This window comes from Engystomops pustulosus, chromosome 1 (genome assembly GCF_040894005.1).
Source record: "Engystomops pustulosus chromosome 1, aEngPut4.maternal, whole genome shotgun sequence".
Classification (NCBI taxonomy): domain Eukaryota; kingdom Metazoa; phylum Chordata; class Amphibia; order Anura; family Leptodactylidae; genus Engystomops; species Engystomops pustulosus.
In genome coordinates, this window is record NC_092411.1 from 293706419 (window position 1) to 293726274 (window position 19856).

Sequence of the window (19856 nt, forward strand, 5' to 3'; positions counted from 1 at the left end):
GCTGAGTAGCTAACAGGGTGCAGGTGACTTGTCCAAGTAGCTGTCCTTGCACAACAATCTGTTGAGACTGCTGTACCACAATGGTGGTAAGATCACCCAATTCTGGAAGCGGAACCTTAGTGGGATCCATGGCCGGTTCTTACTATCAGGCTCCAGGGGTAGTGGACCCACTGGACCACAGCGGACAATGACGTAAGCTGACACCTGGGACCGGAGTCTAAGTGGTACCCGGTCTTCACCAGAGCCCGCTGCAAGGCGGGTTGGCCTTGCTATGGCATGGTACCACCAGCTCGTTCCACAGGTGCGACTTTGTCCGCAGTGGCAACCAAGGCAAGTTACACAGACAACAGGTCAAGGCAGGCAGCAAAGGAGAGTAGTCAGGAACGGAATCAAGGTCACAATGGGAAATCACTATAAATGCAAAGGACAAGGGAACAAGCTATTTCTAAGGCTGTGAGGCACAGATATCCAGCAGGGAACACAGGAAGGGGCTGGGAACGTACCAGGAAAGGCGGCTGGCCAGCACCTGTTGTGCTGGCCCTTTAAATTTAACCGAGGCGGGGACGCGGCTGTAAAAGGGCGAGATGAGTGGCGCAGTGGGCTACATGGGTTACACAGGTGCGCCTGAGACCCGAGACATGGGTCGCAGGGGCACTCGTGACATTTATCACAATACAAAAGTATTTATTTATAGCAATTGTCTTAACTAGGAACAAATTTGAAAATCATTCTTTTAGTTTCACCTTCCCTGGAAATTTTTTTTTTACAATTGTTACGTCTAAGGCGGTGACACACGTGGAGTTTTTCAAATGTTTTCATTTTTAAAAATGCAATGCCTTATGTGCGTTAATTGTATGCAGCTTTGTCTCTTGGAATTTCTAAAAACGCAGTCGTCTTCTCCGAGCTGTTTGTGCAAGTAATCACATGCGTTTCAAAAACGCAACCAATTTGAAAAAGGCAATGAAAATGCGCCTCAAAAAACACAGACAAAAAAAAATGGAAGGTAGAAAACACCAAGTTTAGACACTTTATACAAAGACACATTTAAAAACCTAATATGCAAAACGGATGCATTTTACAAGACTGCAAAAACGCAATGGAAAAAACGCACCAAAAACGCCACGAGGTTTCAGAACTTTTGTGCTTTACTTGCATTAAATTGTTGTGTTACTTTTAGCAGTTTTACTTTCCACGCTTTATTTTGGAAAGGTGTGTGTGCAGGTGGATGCGCTTCCCCTCTACACTAGATTTACCAATGCAATTTTATTTTTAAGTTGTTATGACAATTCTGCACATACATTGATTCCTAGAGACATAGAAAGCGCAGATGAGACAAATGTCCATCTAATCAGTTATAAACATTTCCCCTTCCCCAGAGATTAATTATTTTATATAAAATGCTACTCAATTAATATAGATTGATTAAAAAATTGCATATACTGTAGTATTCAGAGCTTCTTCTTCAGGTCAGTGACACACGTGGTGTTTTTGTCGCGTTTCTGCTGCGATTTCGAACGTATTGAAAATGCAATACAATACAAATGTCCATCTAATAAATTATAAACATTTCCTGTTAACTGTAAGCAATTGTGTTTACATAATGCAGTGTAAACCTGATGTTAGCGCATGTGTTAACAATGCATTAACAAAACACAAACGTTAACACATGCGTTAAAATCAAGTTTACGGTGTGATTTGTAAATGCGAATGTTAACAGTAATGTAATTAAGCAAATCACCTCTCCTCAGCTATTGAAATGTGTTTCAAAACGCAATAAAAACGCAACCAAAACGCAAATTAAACTCCACTCAGTTTATCCATTAATGCTTTGGAAGTGCTGCCATTTTTATGAAATGTTAAACATAGAGCCCTGGCCTTGTTCTGTTGGTGGGCCCCTGTGTGTTCAGGATGAAACAAAAAGGATGGGACGGTGGAATATCTTACAAAATACACATTGGATGCAAAGACTATTCAAACTCAGTTCGCTACTAACTTAAAAATCTTAAATTGAATCCCCATTCTATAATAAATTTGGATTCCCCTTGAAAAATTACATTGATGTGTCCTAGGTCTTTTTAATTTTGGTGACAAATGGAATTGTAATTCCCAAAAAATGTGTGCAAAACGGTTAAAAAAGATCCAAAAATAGATGTTTTTTGAATATTTTTTGTAAAGCAATCTAAATGTAGAGCATTCTATATTTGAGAACTTTGTAGACAAGAAAATTCCCCATATTTAGAGGGAAGAGACTTCAGTTAATCAAGCTCCTCGCTGTGTGAGATACCACATCATTGTTCCTTGGTTACACTAAATGTAGTTTCTACATAAAGAATTAGCCCCCCCCCATACCCGGTGATGAAAATTCAGGGCCAACTTTAGTATCATTGTATATATTTTTAAGAAATATTTGTCACATATTTATGTTTTTCAATCATGTGTGTATTTCTCAGGATACCCCATTTTAGAGCAATCTTTTGATTTTCGGCGATTACGTTGCCATACGTCAATGAAAATGAATTGAATGGTAGATTGAGTCAATGTAATTGTTTTCTGGTGAATCAAAATTTGAATAAAAATTTGTATTCCCATTTAAGATTTAAAGTTGACTGCACCCCACCCCCGGGATGTGGGGGAAGAAGACAGGGTTTGGTATCATTTTATATATTTTTTTAAAGAATATTTAACATGTATATTTTTAGCTTTCCAATCCAATGTGCATTTCATGAGATATTCCACCATCCCGACCTTATTGTTACAGCCTATATATTTTTTTGGTTTGTAACAGTACAGCTGTCTTATAACCAAGGTGCAACACAAGAAACATCTCATTAGGGTTTAAAACCCGTGAGCTCACTCAGGTCCTTCATAACTTTATTGATGTTATTGTTTACGAAAAAATTTCTTGACTGCTATCCATTGCAGTGAGCACTCTTTGGGGTATAATCCTGACATGGAAAGAATATAATTTCAATTTAAACCGGCCATAACCAGGTCATCTCTATAAGTAGAGTTGTCCACGGCCACCTGTATCATCCTCCATTGGTTGTATGTACATTCACCATGCAAAACTTCATTGCTGGACAAAAATCATGTTCAAGTGCATTTAAAGTTTGCTCAACAACACCCGTGAAACCTGGAACATATTCAGGTCAGAAGAGATTAAAATTGAACTCTTTGGATGCTATGATACACACCATGTTTGGAGGCCAATGGTCATTTTATATCACCACATTATACCAATACTGAGTCATTGAGGTGGGGACATCATGCTGTGGGGCTGGTTTGCAGTATATGGCACAAGTAAACTTCATATAATTGTACGAAGACATTTTTGATAAAAATATTCTGCAGTCCACCCGAAAGCTAAAGATGAAATGAGGGTTTAACAAGACAATGATCCCAGACACGCAGCCAAGGAAACTCTCAGAAATAAAAAATAAAGTTGCTAGAATGGCCCAACCAATCACCAAGCCGTTGAAATGAACTTAATCTGGGAAATCATAGCACAAGCGCATAGTGCTCCGTTGTGTGAAGATGTGTGTGTAGAATGCAGGACACTAGTTTCTCCATACAGGAGGCATCTTGACACTTTTTCACCAACAAAGGATCTTCTGAAGAGTATAAATTACATTTCAGTACTGTTTCAATGCTATTTTTCCTATTTTATTTTCTCATATTTGCACATCACTAAAAGGAAACCTACCCTAAGGAGTCTAATATCAGAAGTAGATCTGATGATCGATTCCTCCGGCTGCCTCTGCCCCTATCTGTAACTTAATAATCCTGGAACCTAACTTGTTAAAAATTATATTTTCCTAATATGTAAATTAACTGCAGAGGCTATTGGGGCAGAACCCGTAGATACGAACGCGGCACTCGGCACCCCACACATGCGCATTCCACTTCCGGGTTTCAATAGCGCTGCTATCGAAGGTTGCTTTGAGTGGTGCGTCTACTCATTGGGCGGAGCGAGCCATGGAGGTGATGGGGATCATTGGGTAGAGCGGAAGGCTGGAATGGGCCATGGTGATGCCGGGGATCATTGGGCAGAGTGAAAGGCTGGAGTGAGCCATGGAGGTGATGGGGATCATTGGGCAGAGAGGAAGGCTGGAGCGGGCCATGGTGATGCCGGGAATCGCATTCAGTTGCCGATATACGCAGTTAGTACATGCCGGCAGTATCGGAGGTTTCAGGTAACTAAGGATGCATTAGCTGGTGCAATCTCAGGCTTCCTTAGTTAACAGTCAGTGGCCGGCGGTCTTCCAGCCAGTGCACTAGAAGAACTGCAAGCCGGAGATTGCAGGTAACTAATGAAGCGGGAGATCGCACCAGCTAATGCATACCTCATACCTACGATACTTCATACATCGGCAACTGTATGCGATCCCTAGCATCTCTGTGAATTGTTCTACATAGAACAATTTACAATAGCGATTTACAATATTGGGGGTCATTTACTAAGGGCCCGATTCGCAATTTTCCCGGCGTGTTACCCGAATATTTCCGATTTGCGCCGATTGTACCTGAATTGCCCCGGGATTGTGGCGCACGCAATCGGATTGTGGCGCATCGGCGCCGGCATGCGCGCGACGGAAATCGGGCTGGTTTATTCCGGCGCGTTCAGATGCTTTTCAGCGCAGCAGCGCCACCTGGTGGACGGCAGAGGAACTACCTTCATAAATCCCGTCCGGAACCGAATCCTGTGCAGAGAACGCGCCGCTGGATCGCGAATGGGCCGGATTGTCTCCTCATTGGGCGGAGCAAAAGGCAGTATATGCCTGCAGTATCGGAGGTTTAAGGATGCTTTAGCTTTAAGTAATATACTTATGTAATAGGGTTTTGCTTCCATGTCATTTATATCAGTGAGTTTCCAAATAATGGGACCTCTAATGATCTCAAGAAAAGAAAGCAATTTGGAGAATGGGGTTCATTCTCACTAATGGGGGGAGCACAGGTTGAGCATGTTTAGATCTGAGTCTTAAATAAAATAGCTGAGATCCTCATTAAACAATTGTTTTCTGTTTGTTTAAGGTCCCGGTGTCTCGCTGTTCAGAAATTTGTTCAGTTGGAAGCAGGAAAAAGCCTCGAGAAACCATCCACTCCTGCTGCTATGACTGCGTCCCATGTTCAGAAGGAGAGTTCTCCAATATAACAGGTACATGATAGATTTATGAAAATCATTGAGCTATTACTGGCAAATTGATTCACTCAATGCACCATAATAGTTTCTGCGTAGTAAAATAGACATTACACCTTTCCCCATCACTCACCATTTGCATTGCAAGCAGTGAAATATATGGTCAAACATGCAGCCATCAAGTCAACTGCCAAGCGAATAGGATTATTTTAAACTTTAACTAGGGATGAGTGGACCCGGTTCTGGAAACCAAACCCAAATGCTCTTCCCCTCCAATAACATCTGCAACCTACCTTCCCTATCTACCTAATCCTGCTCATCTTTACTTGTAATTCCTTCACATATTTGTCCTGGATTTTGCACCTTTGTAGATCCCAGTTTGCCAGAATAAATGCATTGGAAGAAGGTGGAACTTTCACTGTCAGACTCACCGGTAACTGCCTGTTAGTTTCATAGGATTGGGAAGTAAGAGTTCTCCTTACAGAGACTGCCAATTAAGGCCACCATGTAGTGGAATTCATGGAAAATATGAAAAGTTTTTCAGGATGGGAAAAGGAAAACCACACCTTTTTTAGCTACCTTGCAAGGCAACTCCCTGGACATCAAACATGACCTATAAGAGGCCTTATGACATCATGCGGGACTAAAAGTAAACCGGTATATATCTATTCCAGAAGGAACAGGCTCCCAACTGTAGACAGCGCTATTTTGGCCTGATTGGGTCTCCACAGTAGAGCGCAGGTGTCACGGGTGCTCCCGCGCCCAATCTCCCGGGTCGCAGGGGCACCTGTGCTCCTCTTCGCTGCCCCGGTCCCCCGGCGAGTCACTTACCTTGCCACGATCCAACGCCGACTCTGGCAGCGCGGCATGAGCGTCCTCGCATCCTAGGCCCCAGGCACACCGCCTTCAGTAAATTTAGAGGGCCAGCGTGCCGTTAATTGGCGCTGGCCATTTTCAGAAAATTACTTAAGCCTGCCTCTTCCTAGACTCCCTGCCAGATCATTGTGCCTCACAGCCTTAGAAAAAGCTCCCCAGCAATATCCCTGCGTTCCTGTGTATTCCTGCGTTCCTGTGTATTCCTGCGTTCCAGTGTTTTCCTGTGTTACAAGAGTCCCTCCGTGTTCCTGTGTTACCAGAGATCCTTTGTGTTCCTGTGTTACCAGAGTTCCTGTTGCTGCATTCCTGCGCTCCTGCGTTGCTGTGTTCCTGTGTCCTGTGTGCCTATGTTTCCTTTCCCATCTGCATGGACCTCCCATTGCTGACCCCGGATTGGACTTGACCCTTCATCTCTGCCGCCTGCCCTGACCCTGTGCCCGGACCTGACCATGAGACTGTCTACCGTTAAGGTACCTCGACCTCAGCTACCACCGTCGCACCTGTGGAACAACCTGGTGGTACCCTGCCACAGCAAGTCCATCCTGCTTTGTAGCCGGCTCTGGTGAAGACCAGGTGCACTTAGACTCCGGTCCCTGGTGTTGGCTAGTACCACCTCCCACAGTGGTCCAGTGGATCCACACATCCCGATTCCTGACAGTAAGATCCGGTCATGGATCCCGCCGAGGTTCCACTTCCTGGCCGGCCTGATCTTTCCACTTTCGTAGTCCAGAAATCCAGGCAGATTGCCACACAATGTGAACAGCTGGGACAGGTCAACGCCATGCTGCCACAGCTGCCAGCTACCCAGCAACCGCAACAGGTTCCTGAGGCTGCTTCTGTGACTTGAGTTATGATGCATGTTCGAGGAACCTGCACAGACTGCGCTACTGAATCTGTGCCAGGAAAACTCTTCTGTGGGAGAATAGGCTGTCCAGTTCCAGACCCTGGCCTCGGAACCAACCTGGTGATGCAGCCCTGTCTACCCTGAGTGGTCTCATCATCTTGGCCACTTGGATTGATGTGCGGTTCAGGGAGCGTACCGAGGAGCCTTGTCACGAGCAACCAGAAGGCAGTGCACAGCGTCTACCTCACCTGGCTCCTTCTTTCCAAAGGCCACTCCAGCCTCCGGCCGTAACATCTGCAAAAGAGCCTACGCAGATGGATGAAGCCAAACTCTCCTCCCAAGAGAATTCTAGTAGACGTCAGGGGAACCTCTGTCTATAATGCGCCAGTCCAGAGCACTTCATTGGGTCGTATCCTGTTCGTCCCCAAACGTTCGGGAAACGCCAAGACCTAGGGTTCTTGGGAGAAGCGTCCCTGGGTTTGTGCAAAGCTTCTCCACGTCCGGTCTTTCCCGTGCTCCTCAGTGTTGGTACCGGTAGCCAGTTCTAAGTGTGTGCCTACTTGGACTCTAGGTCTGCAGGAAACTTTCTGGATGCTGCCCTGGTCTTGCAGCATCACATCCCAGTGATCCGCCTTGAGAAGCCCCTGGTCATATCTTCAATCAGTGGCCAGATTCTCTCTGATCCAGTCCAGTATCGCACTGAACCACTGTGTTTGCAAGTTGGTGCCTTGGATAAGGAGAGACTGTCCTTCTATGTACTTCCCCGTTCCACATCCTCCGTCCTATTGGGACTTTCGTGGTTGCAGCGACACGCACCTTTACTCAACTGGCAGACTGGGGAGGTTCCTCATTGGGGTCCAGAATGCCAGTCTCGCTGTCTCCTGGCTCTCCATCCAGTCTCTACTATGCCCTCCACCACGTCTCTCAAGTCTCTGGAGGGTCTTCCCGCTGCTTATCTGTACTATGCTTATGTCTTCAGCAAATCCTCTTCTCCTGCATGTGCCGGGTGTCTTCTTTGAGGCCAAGAAAGATGGATCTCGCCACCCCTGCATTGACTATAGGGACTCAATAAGACTCAGTACGGAACCGGTATCCGCTGCCCTTGATCACGGAACTCTTTGACTGCCTCCGTGGTGCTAAGGTCTTCTCTAAATTGGACTATATGGAATATATGAGGGGCATATAACCTTATCCGCATCTGGGAGGGCGATGAGTGGAAGACCGCCTTTTTTTTGTTTAAATCTTTTTTATTGAATTTATATCGAAGACCGCCTTTAACACCCGAGAAGGACTCTTTCAGTACCTGGTCATGCCCTTTGGACTATGCAATGCGCCTGCTGCATTTCAGGAATTTGTTAATGATATCTTCAGAGACCTGCTAAACACCTGTGTCGAAGTCTACTTAGATGACATCTTGGTGTTCTCTACTGATCTGGAGCACCCAAGTCCACGTACTACAAGTACTTGGGTGCCTAAAGGCCAATCATCTCAAACTGGAGAAGTGCCACTTCCATCAGAAGAGCCTTCCGTTTCTCAGATACATAATCTCCGATAAAGGCCTACAGATGGATCCAACCAAGTTGTCTGCAGTACTCCAGTGGCCTTGCCCAGTAGGACTTTGCATCATACAGAGATTTCTGGGATTTGCAAATTATTACCGGCAATTCATTCCTCATTTCTCTTCCCTCATATCTCCCATAGTGGCCTTAACTAGAAAAGCCGCTGATCCCAGACTCTGGCCTCCGGTGGCTGAGGGAGCACTCTCAAAACTGAAGTATGTCTTTGCCTCTGCTCCTGTACTGACACGGCCAGATTTAGAGAAACCGTTTCAGCGTGAGGTTGATGCCTCCTTGGTAGGTGCTGGAGCTGTGCTCACTCAGAAAGGGCCCAAAGGTCGAACGCTTTCCTGTGGTTTATTTTCTAAAACATTCTCTGCAGCTGAGAGGAATTACTCCATAGGAGATCGGGAATGCCTGGCTAATACACTTGCCTAGGAGGAGTGGCGCTATCTTCTGGAAGGAGTTCATCACCCGGTCAGCGTATATTCTGACCACAAGAATCTCCTGTACCTTCAGACAAGCCCGCTGGTCGCTTTTCTTTTCACATTTTAATTTTTTGATCCATTTTCGTCCAGCTGAAAAGAACATTAAAGCTGATGCTCTCTCTCATGCCTCTGATGTTATTGGGGAAGAACCAGTCTCCTCTTGTGGATGCTCCAGTGGATCTCCGGCAGCTCCCACCTGGCAAGACTTATATCTGACCTGCTCTTCGGAAGAAGATTTTGACTTGGGGACATTTCTCTCGTGTGGCAGGGCATTTTGGGCTGCTGCACCCCATTGCGCTCATTTCCCGCTACTACTGGTGGCCGGATCTGATCCAAGACGTGCAGGATTTTGTGGGTTCCTGCACCTCCTGTGCTCGTAATTCATCACGCCTTAAACCCGCTGGTCTCCTGATGCCATTGCCGATACCCAGCTGCCCGTGGACTCACGTGGCCGTGGACTTTGTCACGGACCTTCCCTGTGTCCCTTGTGCTTGTGTTCCCTTTCCCATCTGCCAGGACCTCCCGTTGCTGACCCCGGATTGGACTTGAACCTGCATCTCTGGCGCCTGCCCTGACCCTGTGCCTGGACCCGACCACGAGACTGTCTACCATTAAGGTACTTAGACCTTGGCTAGCAACGCGGGCTAGTCACACCTGTGGAACGATCTGGTGGTACCCTGCTGCAGCAAGTCCATCCCACTTTGCGGCAGGTTCTGGTGAAGACCAGGTGTCACTTAGACTCCGGTCCCAGGTGTTGGCTAGTACCACCTCCTGAAGTGGTCCAGTGGATCCAGACATCCCAAATCCTGACAGTAGGGTACTGGATTGACTGGGTGAGAGGCATGTGACTAGGGTCGGGAAGTAAGAGTACTCCTTACCGAGACATTGAGTTTCTTATTGATTCATGTTTTCTTCACAGGGCTTATTATACTTCTGTCCAACCATGGCCCATTGGCTGCAAATGCTAAGTAATTTTGACCAAAAATATTTTCACAATGCAAAAAGATATGAATGTCTGTTTTTTTTCCTTTCAGACTCTGAAACCTGTATTAAATGTCCGAGTCATGAATGGCCAAATGAGAAGAAAGACCAATGTGAGGCAAAAATCATTGAATTCCTTTCTTTCCAAAATGACACAATCGCATCTATATTTTCATTTCTGACAGTTTTTGGTTGTTTTGTCACTAGTATGATATTTGCAATATTTATAATTTATCGGGACACCCCCATTGTTAAAGCTAATAACCGGAACCTGAGTTACCTCCTCTTGATCTCAATCTTTCTCAGTTACCTCTCAGTCTTCTGGTTCCTTGGCCGTCCAAGTAATGTAACTTGCAGACTTCGGGAAACCAGTTTTGGAATCCTCTTCTCTGTAGCCATCTCCTCACTCCTTGCCAAGACTCTTTTGGTCTTTGTTGCCTTTAAATCCACCAAACCTGGAAGTTCCTGGAGAAAAATGGTGGTTATGAAGCTTCCCAACTCCATAGTGTTGTTGGGTTTATCTATCCAAGTTGCTATCTGTGCTGTCTGGTTATCAGTCTCTCCTCCCTTCCAGGACCTGGACACTAAGTCTTATCAGGGAAGGATCATCATTTGCTGTAATGAAGGTTCTGTTTTTGGCTTTTATTTAGTATTGGGATATTTGAGTCTCCTGGCCTCTGTGAGCTTTGTTCTGGCTTTCATGGTGAGGACATTACCGGACAGTTTTAATGAGGCCAAGTACATCACCTTCAGCATGCTGCTGTTCTGCAGTGTCTGGATCACTATGATCCCGGCTTATCTGAGCACCAGAGGGAAATACACTGTGGCCGTGGAGATATTCGCTGTCCTGGCCTCCAGTACTGGACTTTTAGGTTGCGTGTTTTTCCCTAAATGTTTTATCATCTTGTTTAGACCTGAAACAAATAAGAAATCTGCCCTGCTCGGTAAGGTCATCAAATAATGTTTGCAAAATTGTAACCAAAGCTTTATAATAATCTGTATACGCTGCATAATAAAGCTTTTATCAGGAATACAGCTAAATATATATATATGTTTTGTTTTATACCAGAAGTCGCATTAACGCCTCACCAAGTGCCATAGACACATGATAAGGTGCCATTACTCTCCAGAATAATTGCCATGTGTAAAAATACGCTTGGCAATTATCCCCTGTAAAGTACTGGATAAGCAGACTGGCTCAGCACATGATGCAGTGTCCACCAGACCAATAACAAAGCTCTTTTCATGCTGCACGTATTAAGCAGCTTGTAAGGGGCTTTGTTATTGTCTGAGTGCACACGAGTCTGCACGTGTCTCATCAGTTTGTGCGGCTGCCAGACTTCAGCCACACACGCTCTCCTGCTCTAAAATTCTGCAGAACAAGGTAGAAAAATGCCATTTGCCAGCTCCCATCCTGCTACTATCACCTGGCCCGGTACTGTTCTCCAGCCCAACCAAACCTTGCTCCACGCTGCTGTATGGCACTAGCTGCCTTCGTTCCTACCCTCCCCCACACAAGTTTCCCCTGTCATGTCCCTCCAGCCATGGGAGGTGATATACTGGAGATCGGGGTAAAGGCCACTTGTACAGAGCTGTGTCCATTGTCCTGCTTCTACAGAGGCAGAGGAGCAACAATTAGTTTTGATGAAGCTCCCTCAGCTGCTCTCCTCGTCACCAGGGGCACTGCCAGCTCTGATGACAGGATTGCAGGGCACAGAGGCCAATGCATTGCAATAGAAGATTAAGAACTCCATCTGGTTAGCCCCAGAGCCCTGTGTCCTGTCATTCATCTAGCATGTAATATGTACCATCCTCCCTTACAAGTGACTGACATGTATGACATGTACAATGTGGAGAACACACGTCAAAATATCTTATGCATGTATTTTGTACACATGTCACTTCATATATGTATAAGCATATTGGATACATGTCCATGCATTTGTGTAAGGGAAATGTGCCAGTTTTCTGTCGGACTTTGCACGTTCTATTAGGTGCAAACTGCTTGCGCAGGTATTTAAGTAGTGTCTGCGCCACATTAGTGTTGCACGCTTGCGTATTGTGGCGCAGCTGTACTACTCTTCACACGACGCAAATTTCTGCACTGAACTAGACGCCAGATTTATTATGCAGAGTCTAACAGAAATGTGTTTCACGCCCATGTTAAAGGTGCACCAAAAAGGTGGTGCACTGCGTCAAGGAAGTACAAAGGGCACCAGATTCATGAAGAACATGCACCAAAAATCCGGTACCCGGTGCCCCCTGCACACTACACAGGACACTGCACATAGTACAGACTGCACTGTTCTTAGTAAATGTGCCACACTGACTCCAGCAGCACATGCTCCCCTGCTCCACACGAAATTAAGTAGAACCAGGTGTAAAAAAAAAAAGTAGAAAAAGCGAGAGCCATTAATGACAAGGATAGCCTGCCTGCCCATGTTTACTATTGCATCACTATCGGTTATATGGTTACAGGGTAAAGCTCATACAATTTAGGCTGCTTTTACTCATTCCACTTGACTTGTGTTTAGAAACTCAAGTCAAGCGGAATCGGGAGGGCCTTTGTGCGATCACATAAGTGTTTCAGCTAAAACATGTGATCCGTAAGGGTTCCGTCACACATTCCACTAGCACTGCATTTACAAACGCAACACTAGCGTACAGGGACAAGCCCTCGGACAATAACATATGTGTTTCTATGGTGTGTACTCCTTGTCGGCTAAAAGTACTTCTCCAAAATACCTAGAGGAGTATTTTTACTCTGCCTTGAAAAAGTTACTGCGACCTCTGTTTTATAACAGAGAATTTCTCAGAGAAATTGTTATTGTTCATTAAATTAGCAGCAACCATGAAAAAAGTTACACAAATCAGGGAATGTCCAACCCAGAGAAACGTATCCTATGGCTGAACCCACAACTAGAATTTACTAAACTCGGCTCTACTACCTTAACATGTTCATTTACTCCCCTTTTTTCTTCAAAATAAAAAACCTGAAAATCTTATTCATATTATTATTCATATTCAAAGGATAAGTCTTTGTTTATCTCTCTACAACCTAACGAGTTCCCTGTGCTGCCCATTCAGATATTTGTACATTGTAATGAGGTCTCCCCCAAGTGTGTACAATATTCCATGTGTTGTCTGACCAGTGACCAGGACAAAACTTTTTCCTTATGATAATCTATTCCTCTATTGATACATCCCATAATTCTATTGCTTTAGCATCAGATGTCTGGCACTGGTTACAAAAATTAAGTTTACCATCCACCAACAGTAATTGACTGTTTGGAACATGATTGTACTTTACCCTTTATATATCTACCTTTAAATCGTTTTCCACTTTATTGTACATTTAGCTACATCTCATTTGTAGTTTTTGGCAATTTATCAGAAATATTTTAGAGGGAACCTGTTAATGAGATCAGGGACACTATATCACCAACCGGATCGTACTGACCAGTGGTTTGGTGTCCCAAATCAACCAAACCGCCCCCTACACGGTGGTCTAAAAAAAACATTTATACTTATCTTCCTCCTGAGCCCCCAGCTCCTGCATGTTGCAGCTAGTGAAGGGCTGTGCACCCTGGCTTCACTCCGCAAGTGCCATAGGTGCAGTGAGGCTGGGATACTGTCCCGTCTTCACCTCTCGCAACATGAGAGGGGGCACCGGCAAGGGATCTCCTGAGGAGTCCGATGTGCCTCATCAGACTTACATCTAGGTGAGTATAAATAATTGTTTTTTTTTGTAGTCACACACAGCTTTTATATATTTCAATAAGGGAACCTAAATCACAGGCCCATACGGACGTGTAGATGGTTTAGGGTCCCAATTATACTGACATGTCCTCTTTAAGACAGCTCCTGATATGGGAAGGGACGCCATTTAATCCTGAAAAATTTACCCAATACTTAAATTCTAACAATATTAATTTAAAGTTTACCCTTGACATTCAGAGAACCAATACAAATTTTTGGGATATTAAACTAACTGGCACTTCCATTGCACAAATTTCCCCTTGTGAAAAACCTACTGCGTCCAAATCGATCATTTTAGCTAGTTCCTGTCACCCTCGCCACGTGATTAAAAGTATTCCAACAGGCGAATTGATTCGCAATGAAAGGAATTGTTCCACCTCTGCCACCTATGAAGTGGAAGAAAAAAAAGTTTGCAACAAACTGGCAAATATACAATAACCTTGAGTGGATGCTAAATAGAGCCACTCATATTGTATATAGAATTCCACGATCAAATTTGCTGCATATACCCAAAAGAAATTGTGATCAGACTCCCAAAAAACATATTTCTCTCATAGTTTTTTTCCCACTGTTAACAGTATTCAATGCAAAGAAATTGAGAAAATAATATATAAAAATGTACCCATACTATAAACAGATTCATCACTATCAGAAATAGTTGAGAAAAATGTTAGATGTGTGGCTAAAAAACCTCCCAGGTTGAGCAATTTGTTCTCACACAGTTAGTTTCAAATCAAAAAAATAAAAACCACCGGGCTTAGCACCAAAGGTTTTTTAAATGTGGAGCTGAATGATGCAAATGTTACTCAGTTGTGGCTCCGAGTAAAATCTTTTCCTCCAACTCAATAGCTGCACAATATGAAATAAATCTATTTATTAATTGTAACACAAACTTTGTAGTGTACCAAATCCAATGTATTTCTTGTTGTTTAGATTACATTGGGTGCAGTACAAACAGTTTAAAAACTTGCATTAGAAGACACTTGTCGGATGTCAGTGCAGATGGTGCGGTAGAAATCTCTGCGGTATGGAGACACCTTAGAGATTGCCATGCAGGCGATCATAGTGTTCCCAGGTGTTCCCATAAGGTGTCCATGAGGAAATTTTTGATCATGGTGGGATCGAGAAGGAAAAAGCAATATAAGGAGTCCTTAACACGAAAACATCAGATGCGACAAGCTATAGACATTATATCATTGATGGAGTCGGGCTGGGATGGAAAGGGTAGGAGGGTAAGGGTCAGATATGTGCTCACTAAAATACTGGTTTGGTCCGCATTTTTTGGCGATACTGAATAATCTGCATTAAAGTCTTTCGCTCTACCCACGTGCACATCTCAAGGGGAACAAGGCGGGGATGCCCTTTACCCCTGGTCTTGTTTGCACTAGCTATTGAACTACTGGCCAATAAATGGCCATACATCTCTAGCATTGAATTTAGGTTTGGCTCCTGAGATGGTAAAATTGCTTAAATTAAATTTACGGCCACGCCCCCCGATTTCCGTCACGTGCATGGCGGCGCTGATGCGTCACAATCCGATCGTGTGCGTCAAAATCCCGGGGGAATTCAGGGAAAATCGTCGCAAATCGGAAATATTCGGATAACCCGTTGGAAAAACGCAATTCGGGCCCTTAGTAAATGACCCCCAGAATGTCAGAGATTACTGACATCTAGAGGAAGCCTGCAGAATACAAAAGGAAGGAGCAAGATTTGGGTAACTAATCCAATTGCAAAATAGCTTAAAATTACCTGCCCTACAACATATCACAAGTTTTTTGAAATGACAGTTACACTTTAGGGCTCAGTCCCATTTTTTGGATTCTGACCTGCGTCTCTGTATATGGTTATAACTTTTGAACTCTGTTACTTATCAAAGCGATTCCTAGATTTTTTTTCCTCACATCTTGTACTTCATTTTAGTGGTAAATTTTGGCTGATAAGTTTTGCGTGTATTTACAAAAAAAAAAGGAAAAAATTATGAATTTTTTGAAAAATTTGCCAATTTTGAAATTCAAAATCATTGCGTTTTCAGGCAGATAGATTTACCACCTAAATAAGTTGCTGAATAACATTTCCCATAAGTCTACTTTACATTTTCCACATTTTTGAAATGTCTGGATAATTTATTTTGATGTCACGCGGCTTACAAATAGATTATCGATTTTCCGTATTTTCAGAATTTACTATTTTGGGGATAAATACTGTTTTGAATGAAATTTTACATATTTAGCATCAAAACCCCCTATATAATCAGCTCACTTAGTTTAGAGAATTCGCCCGCTAGGGATTTTTGCAGCTCTGACATTATCAGCACTACATCGTTTGCAAAGAGCCCTATACGGTGCTGCCTTTCGCTAATGGTAACACCCTTTATCTCTGAAGCTTGAGGAACAGCTTGTGCATGAAGTTCCATTACTAACCAAAAATCATCAGAGAGAGGGGGCAGCCTTGCCTTGTTCCATTTGTGATCCCAAATGAGTGGGACATCACACAGAGTTATAAATCCGGGGCAGAAGGGAGAGAGTAGTTTGCCATGATTTCCTGAGGAAAGGGGCCTTCCAAGCCAAAAGCTTCCAACATTAGCTAAAAGTGACCCCAATGAACCCGGAGAAGCGCCTTCTCCACCTCCAAGGTGAGGTGAGAAGGCGATATGAAAAAATTACCAGTTATTAAATTGGGTGATGCACGCAGCTCAGGGTCCTGGTGTGTAGGATCCAAAGTCCAATACAGAAAGGAAAGGCCACAGCATCATTGAGAAGGAGATATCACTGGTGCCGCCTAATACATCCCACCTGATCGGGATCTACTGTCTATGGAAGCATGTCCACCAGCCTGGAAGCCAACAATTTGGCTTACAATTAGAAGTCCGAGTTCTGTAAATAAATTGGATGAAAATTTGATGGGGTGTCAACCGATTTCCCAGGTCTGAGTAAGGTAATCACCAATGCCTGGAGCATTTCTGAGGGGATAGTCCCTGTTGTCAAAAATTTGTTAAAAACCCTCTTCAAATAAGGTGCCAGCATATCCTTGTGAACTTTAAAATACTTGTTGGTACACTTTTTTCTCCGACTTTTCGCCATGCTCACAGTGATGTCGGGTGACTTATGAGGCTGAGACTTACCCCTCTCCAGCTGTGCAGGTATACTTTGAGCTGCTACACACCTCTTGGCTGCAGAGACAGCAGTCTAAACGACTGCCTCCCTTCTCTGTAAGGCACTGAGGTATGTTTCATGTTCAGCAGCTGAGGTGTGTATAATGAGATTCTGCATCGGATTAGGTATATACTATGGGGTTCTGCAGCATCTAAGGTGTGTATTATGAGGTCCTAGGCCAGCTGAGGTGTGTATAACAAGGTTGCACAGCAGATAAGGTTCTGTATATGTTTCTGTGTGAGCTGAGGTATGTTTTATGAGGTTCAGCAGCTGAGGTGTGTACAATGAGATTCTGCAGCAGATTAGGTATTTACTATGTGGTTCTGCAGCATCTGAGGTGTGTATTATGAGGTTCTATGCCAGCTGAGGTATGTATAATGAGGATCTGTAGCAGCTGGGGTATGTATTAAGAGTTTCCATGGCGGATGAGATGTAAATTATGAGGTTTGCAGCACATGAGATGTGCATAATGAGGTTCTGCTGCAGCTGAGGTGTGTATTATTAGGCTCTGCTGCATCTGTCAAAATAAATTGGGGGAAAGTGGGCATTAGAGCTTGGGAAATCAATGTGCCTGGGAAAGGGGGGGGGGGCACAAAATTTGCCAATCATGGGCCCAAAAATTCCTAGTCCATGTCTGACAGTACACCTACTGCTGATGGAGCTGCGTGACCTCCTGTGTCTAGGCCATTAATACACCTTAGCTACACAATACCCTGTTTCCCCAAAAATTACACAGTGGGCCTCATTTACAGCAGCGTTTAATCTACGCCATGAAAAGTCGCCGGGAGCAGCGAGTGCGCAGGCGCGGGGACAGTAACGCCCGCAGCGGCCCACTCCCAACCGGCCATGCCCCCCGCACGGCCGGCCGCGCCCCCTCCCCCTTCATGCCCCTTCACGCCCCACTGGCGTGAAAGTGGCGGATTGGGGAAAATAATCGCAAAAGCTAGAAATAAGCTAGCATTTGCGATTATTTCAGGGCCTCTGCGCCAGTGGCGGTGCGCAGAGGTCCTGATAAATATCCCCCAATGTGTGGAGGCAGTTATGGAGACGATGTGTGGAGTCTGCTATGGAGACAACGTGTGGAGGCAGCTATGGAGACAACGTGTGGAGGCAGCTATGGAGACGGCGTGTGGAGGTAGCTATGGAGACAGCGTGTGGAGGCAGCTATGGAGACGGCGTGTGGAGGCAGCTATGGAGACGGCGTGTGGAGGCAGCTATGGAGACGGCGTCTGGAGGCAGCTATGGAGACGACGTGTTGAGGCAATGGGGACGTTTATGGCACCTGAGGTGAACGTAAGGAGGTGAGAAAAGAGGAGTGAAAAGATAGATTTTAGAGGTAAAAGGTTATAGGTTGTGGGTTGAAGGTTGCTGCAGTTCAAACGATGTTAGTTGGATCTTGGGATGGAGCTGGCGGTCCACTGCCAGGCGAGCTTTCCCCGGTCCAAGACCCCGCCTCTCGGCTCCGCCCCACCCAAAATTGGCCTGGGGGCCAGAAGCGTTTACTTTGAAAAAATTATAATTTTCAAAGCAGGCGGGGGCTACAAACGGCACTTCTAAGAACCTTTTGTATAAGGTCAAGTGTAGTACTGTTCTTATAAGTAATTGGCCTGGTTATGGCAGGGGAGGGGAACGTAAATAGATGCGCAAACAGCGCTGGAATAATATCGGTAAATGATAAAAGTTTGGCGTATATTTTTTGGATAACACAGTAGGGTGGCGACAAAGTTAACAAGTTTGATGTGGAAGCCGTTAAAACAACCCTAAATTTTGACGTACACAGCTCGTTGGCTAAGGGGACGATGTATGGAGGTAGCTATGTGGACGACTTTTGGAGGCAGCTATGGAGACGACGTGTGGAGGTAGCAATGGAGACAACGTGTGGAGGCAGCAATGGAAACAACGTGTGGAGGCAGCTATAAAGACGACGTGTAGAGGCTGCTATGGAAACAATTAAATTTGGATAGTGCCTGTATGTGGCAGTCCGAAAAACTTTTCAAAACAGAGGGTTGGGTAGGTGGCCCTCCAGAAAAATTAAATACATAGTGTACCTGCATGTGGCACTCCCGAAAATTGTTTAAAACAGAGGACCGGGTAGGTGGCCATCCAGAAAAATTAAATTCATAGAGTACTATAGCTAGAGCCAGTTGGCCCAGGAAAAAAATAGCCAGTTGCCTCTGCTTTAGTGTACAAAGAGGAGGAGAAGGAGGAGAATGAGGAAGAGGTGCATACATGATAATTATTCAGGTTGAGCTGCTTTCACCTGGTGGAGAATGGAAATTATGAGAAATCCATGCTTGATTCATCTTGATAAGCGTCAGCCTGTCAGCGCTATCAGTCGACAGACGTGTACGCTTATCGGTGATGATGCCACCAGCTGCACTGAAAACCCGCTCTGACAACACGGTAGCGGCAGGGCAGGCAAGAACCTCCAAGGCGTACAGCGCCAGTTCGGGCCACATGACCAGCTTTGAAACCCAGTAGTTGTAGGGAGCTGTTTGATCATTTAGGACAATGGTATGGTCAGCTATGTACTCCCTCACCATCTTTCTGTAAAGATCAGCCCTACTCTGCCGAGACTGGGGACAGGTGACAGTGTCTTGCCGGGGTGACATAAAACTGGCAAAGGCCTTGTAAAGCGTACCCCTGCCAGTGCTGCACAAGCTGCCTGCCTGCCTACTCTCCCTCGCTTCTTGTCCCGTAGAAGTACGCCCTCTACCGCTTGCGCTGTCAGAAGGGAAATACTGTTTCAGCTTGTGCACCAGGGCCTGCTGGTATTCATGCATTCTCACACTCCTTTCCTCTCCAGGGACGAGAGTGGAAAGATTTTGCTTGTACCGTGGGTCCAGGAGAGTGAATACCCAGTAATCGGTGCTGGAATAAATTCTTTGAATGCGAGGGTCACAGGATAGGCAGCCTAGCATGAAATCTGCCATATGCGCCAGAGTCCCAACGCGCAACAATTCACTCCCCTCACTGGCCTGACTCTCCATTTCCTCCTCCTCCAACTCCTCTTCTTCTGCCCATACACGCTGAATAGTGAAGGACTGAGCAACATTCACCAAC

At 44.9% G+C, this 19856-nt stretch overlaps 1 protein-coding gene across 1 annotated transcript in view; it reads left to right on the forward strand.

Annotated features, from left to right (window-relative positions):
• Positions 1-19856, forward strand: part of LOC140130067 (vomeronasal type-2 receptor 26-like) — an 81752-nt gene that overhangs the window by 14807 nt on the left and 47089 nt on the right. Inside the window, exons 2-3 of the mRNA XM_072150790.1 lie at positions 5032-5155; positions 9936-10392. Coding sequence (XP_072006891.1) covers positions 5032-5155; positions 9936-10392 — 581 coding nt within the window. The remainder of the gene's footprint in view (positions 1-5031; positions 5156-9935; positions 10393-19856) is intronic.